Raw genomic sequence first — 8,320 nt, forward strand, 5'->3', positions numbered from 1 at the left:
TTGGAATGGGAATGGTCTCGACCCGAAACGTCAACCATTTCTTCTCTCCAGAGATGCTACCTGTCCCGCTGAGTTACTTCAGCATTTTGTGTCTATCTTTAGCAAAAGAGTCACGTGCAAGAATCTTTCAAGATTCTAAGTGCCTTAATTAATTTCTGGATTGGTTCAACTCGGATACAAAAATGCAATGTCATGCCAAATAATCTGTCACCATTTTCTTATCTTGGGGCAGAGAAACATATTGTTTCTGTTCCTCATCACCAACTCATGCTTCTTACTCTAGTGCAGGTACGGGGAGGACAAATTCTGCTTGGAATATATGCCCACCAACTTCTCTCCACACTTAGACACAACACTGCAAGCTAACCAGCTTGTGTAGAAGCATGGCACTGGGCGAACATAAAGTAGGTTGCCCATTATAAGATAAAAGCAAAATAAACATCACCATTAATTCTCCGATGAGGAAAACAAGATGTTTTTGAGACATTGTCATTTTAATTGCTATAAATGCATTGATTATCTATTTACGATATCCACAAGAAAAATAGCAATTTTTGATTACAACAAAATCTCTAACAGCTTCAGTACATAAGACAAGTTATTGTTCACTTTGAAAAACATATTTAATATTGAATTTTAGTTTACAAATGATTTGAATTATCAGATGTGCCTACAGGTGTCAGGGGTTATGGGGAGAAGGCAGGAGAATGGGGTTAGGAGGGAGAGATAGATCAGCCATGATTGAATGGTGGAGTAGACTTGATGGGCCGAATGGCCTAATTCTGCTCCTATCACTTATGACCTTATGGCTTCCACTTAAAGCACTTTTTATTCAGGATAGGAATATTCTAGTATGTATTTGTCTTTTTCATCTTTTTGCTGCCGTTTTTGGTCCACATCTCCAGATAGCATCAGTGATCTGTATCATCAGTGGACAGTCTCAGCTCACTGGCACATATCCCCTTCTCGTGTGTACATCAGGCAGTGATGTATTCTTGGTCCATTTGATGGGAAAGTAAACAGGAACAATGGAGTTATTTCTGCTTCAACAATCCCAATCATAAATGTTATAGAATGAGAAGAGATGAATCCTTGGGGAGACTTTGCTTATCGGCATTTTCAATACTGTTTGTGAGTTTATGATTGATGTGACACTTGGGCAACATCTGAGAGAGGTGAGGATCGAACATGAATGATTGCATTCTGCTGCCAGGCCAACCTAAGCTGCAAAATACACAGGAAAATCACAAGCACTTTTTCCTTTCACTGATTTTTCTTGCTGATTGAGTTTATTCTCTACTTTCTGAGGGAGAATTGATTTTTTTTGTTGCACATTACAACAAGCTGGTTGAAGAAATACGACAGTGATGTTTAAGAAGCTGTTAGTAGCCTTGGATATGTAGGGATAGATGGATACAGACATTGTAAGTTGTATATTTTTAATAAATGAGCTGGTACCAATATCATTCCATTCTTGCTACCAGATTATTCAATCGTATCAGATGATTTTCAACAGACATCATTTACTTTCATATTCACCTTTCTCAGGACAAAAATACAGATTTATGTGAATTCATTGTCATATAGAAACATAGAAAATAGGTGCTGAAAACAGAGAATAGGCGCTGTCCCTTCGAGCCAGCACCAAGGGACCATGTTCATGGCTGATCATCCAGAATCAGTACCCCGTTACTGCTTTTTCCCCCCATATTCCTTGATTCCGCTAGCCCTAAGAGCTAAATCTAACTCTCCCTTGAAAACATCCAGTGAATCGGCCTCCACTGCCTTCTGTGGCAGAGAATTCCACAGATTCACAACTCTGGTTTTTCCTCATCCCTATGTGGCAGAGTAGTTCCTGATCTTTGGATTATTTGTTCAATTCCGTAATCACCACACACGAGTTTACAAGGTGAACCGTCACACACTCAGCACGGGATCGTTTTCCCCACCAAGAGTTTCAGAAACAGAATGCAGCAAAGCAGAAGAATTTTTCATGCCCCATTAGAATAAACATTTATATTCTATTTATATTACAAAACAATATTTGTCATGGATAAATAACAAAAAAATAGAGGTCACAATTAACCCGTGTTAAGAATGTCAATCACTGTTCCGTGACTGTTTATGTTTTAAGTACCATAGTTAGAACACAACTCGTATATGACGAGCTTCAAAAAAAAAAAAATGCAATATCAAATTCTGGAAAAAAAAAAGCATTCAAGTTCACCAATGTTGCTTGAAATGAAACACAACTGATTAAGCGATTACCACAGATACAAAATGCTGGAGTAACTCAGCGAGACAGGCAGCATCTCTGGAGAGAAGGAATAGGTGACGTTTTGGGTCAAGACCCTTCCTCAGAACACCCTCTCTCGACCCGAAACATCACCTATCCGTGTTCTCCAGAGATGCTGTCTGTCCCGCTGAGTTACTCCAGCAATTGTTGTCTATCTTTGGTGTAAAGCAGCACCTGCAGTTCCCTTCTACACATAAGCATTGACAGTGCCTTCCTGCTGCACATGCGGCCTGACCTGCTGAGAAACTCCAGACGTTTCCGGTTTTATTTCAGAGTTCCAGCAGTTATTTTCTTTGCTTTTTTTGATCACAGTGTTTATTGTTGTTCTTGCGGACTCACGGAAGAAGTGAGTGAGGGCGATGATTTTGAAGATGGAAGAGTGAAAACAATGATGATGATGATGATGATGATTAGCACAAGAGCAACTGTCACTCCCATGATCAGTTTCCACTTCCTATTTTTAAACCTTTCTTGCCGAGCTACAGCTTTTGAAGACTTCTGGAAGGTTTTACTCTGTGAAAATCAACACATACTATTAGACAGGGGGGTTCAGTAAAATACTCACACTGATTGCACCTACAAGATATTTTAAAATCTGAAAATTCAAAGTAATTCAAAACTACTTTGCAACAAATTTAACACTTCACATTTTGAATGTCACAATAGTTAGAAATTGTGTAACTATCATTTGTAATCACATATTTTTGAGAATTTTGGCTAATTGGGTCAGATGGCTAATTATTTAACTCTACAACCAACTTGCATATTCATAAAATTCAATGTCTATTTCCTCTGATAAAAAGGTCGAGATTCATAAAGCAGTCTCTTGTTGGATGTAAAAAATGGAATAGGAGGGATGATTCGGTTGAAAAGAGACATTTGATGGACTGTCCATCACCCCCCATAGATGACACTTGACCCACTGAGTTACTGCATCTGAATACTTGACCCACTAAGTTCCTGCATCTGGATACTTGACCCAGAGTTCCAGCATCTGGATACTTGACCCAGAGTTCCTGCATCTGGATACTTGACCCAGAGTTCCAGCATCTGGATACTTGACCCAGAGTTCCAGCATCTGGATACTTGACCCGGAGTTCCAGCATCTGGATACTTGACCCAGAGTTCCAGCATCTGGATACTTGACCCAGAGTTCCAGCATCTGGATACTTGACCTACTGAGTTCCTGCATCTGGATACTTGACCCACTGAGTTCCTGCATCTGGATACTTGACCCAAAGTTCCTGCATCTGTTTTTTTGCTACAGATTGTGCAGCCGGCTCCAAGGATCGAACTTGTGCTTTCTTTCTGTGTTGGCACCACGGCAGAATGGACAGCCTACTGAAGGTGCGTTGTGACCTGGCTCTGTAGAGTGAGATCTGGACCTTAATTCTACTGTTTTGTATCCTATTTCCTTATGAAAAATAAGGAAGACATTTGTCTTGTTACATCTATGTTGGTTGACAGAATGACCACATCAATCCCATTCTCCCGAGTATTTCCCTGCATCCCGTTCTCTTTCACATGCCCTTAACTCCCCAGATTCTCCTGCCTCCACCTACACTATGGCTATTTTACAGCAGCCAATTGACCAGCAGGTCTTTGGGCAAGGGAGGATATCCAAACTTTGCCATTGTTACCTGTCCTGGGCTATATATGACTCACTGCACACCAATGTGTTCACATTTAGCTACATCCTCAGTTCAGAAATAGGGATGGGTGATAAATATTGGCATGTCCAGTGATAGTCCATAATTTTACAAGGAATAAAGACGAACTAATAGGTTTTAAGTTGCTTATGATTGACTGATGTTGATGAAGATGTCAAAATAGCAAATATTTCAACAGAAAAGCCATGGGAATCACTCACAGCTGCCAACAGTTCTTCAGCTCTTTCATCTAGAACTTCCAGCTTCTCTCCTCGATCCTTCACTTTATCAACATTCACATGCATAATCTGCAAAACCTCCTCCGCCTCTTTATGCATTTTATCCATTTTGTCCGGTTTATTTGTGACCTGAAATAAATTAAGTCACAGTAAGAAATTCAGAAAGACATTGGAAAGTTCATGGTGGGATTATAGAATACAAATCATTCGCTCTGCCTCAGGGAATCTGCCGTTTCTACTGCCCTTCGGTACATAGTTCAGTTTATTGTCACTCATACTGAGGTACAGTGAAAAGCTTTTGTTGCAAGCTATCCAGTCAGCAGAAAGTCAACACATGATTACAATCGAGCCGTTTAGAATGTATAGATACATGGTAAGGGAATAATGTTTAGTGCAAGGTAAAGCCGGCAAAGTCTGATCAAGGATAGTCCGAGGGTCACCTAACAGGTAGATAGTAGTTCAGCACTGCTCTCTGGTTGTGGTAGGATTATTCAGTTGCCTGATAACAGCTGGGAAGAAACTGTCCCTGAATGTGGAGGTGTGTGATTACAAACTTGATGGGAGAGGGGAGAAGAGAGAGTGGCCAGGGTGTGACATCTTTGATTATGCTGCTGGCCTTGCCGAGGCAGCATGAGGTATAAATGGAGTCAATAGATGGGAGGTTGGTTTGTGTGATGGTCTGGGCTGCTGGCCTTGCCGAGGCAGCATGAGGTATAAATGGAGTCAATAGATGGGAGGTTGGTTTGTGTGATGGTCTGGGCTGCTGGCCTTGCCGAGGCAGCGTGAGATATAAATGGAGTCAATAGATGGGAGGTTGGTTTGTGTGATGGTCTGGGCTGCTGGCCTTGCCGAGGCAGCGTGAGGTATAAATGGAGTCAATGGATGGGAGGTTGGTTTGTGTGATGGTTTGGGCTCCACACAATCCAGAGTTAAAGTTCAGCAAATGTGAGCCTTCAGTGATAGCATTTGTTTAAAAGTTAAACAGGAAAGAGGGCATGTCATTCAGAAGATCTAATAGAAGTTTTCATTGACGGTAATGAATTAAAATTGTACACCACAATGTCACATTGTTGATTGTTCCTGTACCAGGGACTACTGTGGCTGTAACGTGATGTCAGAGGATTCACAGACTGCAACTAAAGTTTCAACTCCTACCTTTACAAAGACTTTCCACTCTCTACAAGTTGTCTGCCAGAGCAGTTATCCAGTGTTCCAGTTAGTGTGTATGAGGTTTTGGGACATCAATGGGGTGTGAATAGAAGTGATCATCTCATCATTCTATTTCCATGTTCTATAAATGCACCGTAACATTAATTACAGGATTTATATGCAACTTATGTATAAAATAAGTGTCCGCGTAATGTCTGAGTCTACATGCCTGTGATCTTGCAGCAAGTAAAGTTTTTATTGTACTGTACCTCAGTGTATGTGCACAGGGCAATAAACTATCTCTCTGAATCTGAATCTGAATTACCTTTATTGTCATTCAAAATGAATTGAACGGAAATCATTTGCCACGCAGCCACAACAGTAGAGAGTAAAAGACACAAGACACACAATTTTAACACAAACATCCATCACAATGACTCCTCCAGACACCCCTTCACTGTGATGGAAGGCAAAAAAAACTTCTCTCTTCCCCCGTGTTTCTCCCACGGGCAGATAGTTCGACTTCTGCCGAGGCTCCCGACTCCCGTTTCTCTTTCCCCTGACTCTCTGAAGAATCGTCACCTTTTGTCTCCAGAGATACTGCCCGTCCCGCTGAGTTACTCCAGCATTTTGTGTCTATCTTCAGAATTATGCCAACCAGCTGACGATATCAGGCACCCTATTCTCAGGGCAATCCAGCCCATGCTGTCAAAGTGCCGGCACACTGATCTGCCACAGTTAGCAGTTCCTTTTGACCTGTACAACAGGGAGTGATGAATGTAGAGTGTGTGTGTGATGAATGTAGAGTGTGTGTGTGGGACGTGCTGGCTGTGGAGTAATGAGGTGCGTGTGAGCGGTGTTAGAACGATAATGTCACCGTAGGAGACGTGGCCGGGAGCAGGCTAGTCCTGGCATTCACATGGCTCACTCATTCTCACCCTGGTGGCTATTGTGTAAATGTAGACAACAGTCACTAGATGAGAGATGGACACAAAAAGCTGGGGTGGCTCAGCGGGTCAGACAACATCTCTGGAGAAAAAGAAAAGGTGACGTTTTGGGTCAAGACCTTTCTTCAGTCTTTCTTCAGTCAGTAGATGGGGTTTGGTGGTCTTGCCTGGCTGCCTGGGGTGGTCTAACACTTTGCCGCCGGGGTTGGTGCTGGAGGCAGATACGGTAGTGACATTTCAGAGGCTTTTAGATATGCAGGGAACGGAGGGATATATGGATGATGAACAGGCAGAGGAGATTAGGTGTCATGGTCAGCATGGACACCGTGGGCCGAAGGGCCTGTTCCTGTGCTGCACTGTTTGAAGTTTGGGGCTGGATCTAGGGACACCATCGCGTTGATCCACCTGGCCATTTCTACCTGGTCTGTTTCACCTTTGCCCAGGTTGGTGTTTCGGCCGGTGGCCTCTCCCAGGCCTGTCCGTCTCTCCTCATCCTTCTACTAAACTCTCCCCAAGATGCACAGTGACCTTCAACAACAGTTGTACGCCGCCTCTTGCAACAAACAGAACTTCAATCAACAGTGTGGGGCCCGGAAACCTGGCCACGTGCATCAGAGCCCAATCTGGTGAAGCCACATTCACAGGGATCTTGCCAGAACTCGGGGCCTGAGCTACAGGGAGACGGTGGGCTTTGTAGTACAGGAGGATAAGGGGTGATCTTATAGAGGTGTGTAAGATCAAAGCCACCACCAGCCTGCCCACCACCAGCCCACCCACCCACCCACCCACTCCCTCCCTCCGTCCCTCCCTCCCTCCCTCTCCCACCCACCCACCCACCCACTCCCTCCCCTTCAGAAGGATGAGAGGGGATCTTATTGAAACGTATAAGATTATTAAGGGGTTGGACACGTTAGAGGCAGGAAACATGTTCCCAATGTTGGGAGAGTCCAGAACCAGGGGCCACAGTTTAAGAATAAGGGGTCGGCCATTTAGAACGGAGATGAGGAAAAACTTTTTCAGTCAGAGAGTTGTGAATCTGTGGAATTCTCTGCCTCAGAAGGCAGTGGAGGCCAATTCTCTGAATGCGTTCAAGAGAGAGCTAGATAGAGCTATTAAGGATAGTGGAGTCAGGGGGTATGGGGAGAAGGCAGGAATGGGGTACTGACTGAGAATGATCAGCCATGATCACATTAAATGGTGGTGCGTACAGGCTCGAAGGGCCGAATGGCCTCCTCCTGCACCTATTGTCTATTGTCCCTCTCCCTCCCTCCCTCCCTCTCCCCTGTCCTGTCCCGGCCCGGCAGTCGCGGGTCCCGGCGCTCGCTGCTCCGCTTTAACTGGACCTGGTGAAAGTGCAACTTTCCCCGCGGGTCGGAGGGTCTCAGTCGCGGCCCCGGGAGCGACGCGTCGGCAACAACCCGCTCTGTAACTCCACACCACGGTTTACTACTTTCACTTTCCCACCGCCTCAGCCCCAGCCCGAGGTGAGGTGAAGCGACAGGCAGACGGACACAGAGTGCAGTTAGTACAGTGTAGTTACTGGAGTGTAGTTAGTACAGTGCAGTTAGTACAGTGTAGTTACTGGAGTGTAGTTAGTACAGTGCAGTTAGTACAGTGTAGTTACTGGAGTGTAGTTAGTACAGTGCAGTTAGTACAGTGTAGTTACTGTAGTGCAGTTAGTACAGTGTAGTTACTGGAGTGTAGTTAGTACAGTGGAGTTAGTACAGTGTAGTTACTGGAGTGCAGTTAGTACAGTGTAGTTACTGGAGTGTAGTTAGTACAGTGGAGTTAGTACAGTGTAGTTACTGGAGTGTAGTTAGTACAGTGGAGTTAGTACAGTGTAGTTACTGGAGTGCAGTTAGTACAGTGTAGTTACTGGAGTGTAGTTAGTACAGTGGAGTTACTAGAGTGCAGTCAGTACTTACAGAGTGTTGTAGCCGGCTCTCCACCGCCCTACACCGGCCGGGCCGGGGCTGGATCTGAGGTCGGGTTTCCTCCCTCTCCGCCTCCGTCTTCCCGTCAAACAAGTCCCATCTCTTC

General features: G+C 44.3%; 1 protein-coding gene across 1 annotated transcript; it reads right to left on the bottom strand.

Moving 5' to 3' along the window:
• Positions 1 to 538: 538 nt before the first annotated feature.
• Positions 539 to 7,710, bottom strand: LOC144610216 (vesicle-associated membrane protein 5-like). Its single transcript, XM_078428803.1, has 3 exons — positions 7,624 to 7,710; positions 4,167 to 4,313; positions 539 to 2,809 (listed from the first exon to the last, which is right to left on the bottom strand). The coding sequence occupies exons 2-3, from the start codon at positions 4,290 to 4,292 to the stop codon at positions 2,612 to 2,614; spliced, it is 324 nt and encodes a 107-aa protein (XP_078284929.1). The 5' UTR covers positions 4,293 to 4,313; positions 7,624 to 7,710; the 3' UTR covers positions 539 to 2,611.
• Between the last annotated feature and the right edge of the window lie 610 nt (positions 7,711 to 8,320).

The sequence above is a fragment of the Rhinoraja longicauda genome, chromosome 36 (genome assembly GCF_053455715.1).
Source record: "Rhinoraja longicauda isolate Sanriku21f chromosome 36, sRhiLon1.1, whole genome shotgun sequence".
Classification (NCBI taxonomy): domain Eukaryota; kingdom Metazoa; phylum Chordata; class Chondrichthyes; order Rajiformes; family Arhynchobatidae; genus Rhinoraja; species Rhinoraja longicauda.

What these genes read in the sequence shown, in the direction of transcription:
- LOC144610216 (XM_078428803.1), bottom strand. Translation starts at nt 4,292, where the DNA reads ATGGATAAAATGCATAAAGAGGCGGAGGAGGTTTTGCAGATTATGCAT. An exon ending in CTGAAGAACTGTTGGCAGCT is followed by an intron (nt 2,810 to 4,166) that starts GTGAGTGATTCC and finishes TGATTTTCACAG; the next exon opens with AGTAAAACCTTCCAGAAGTC.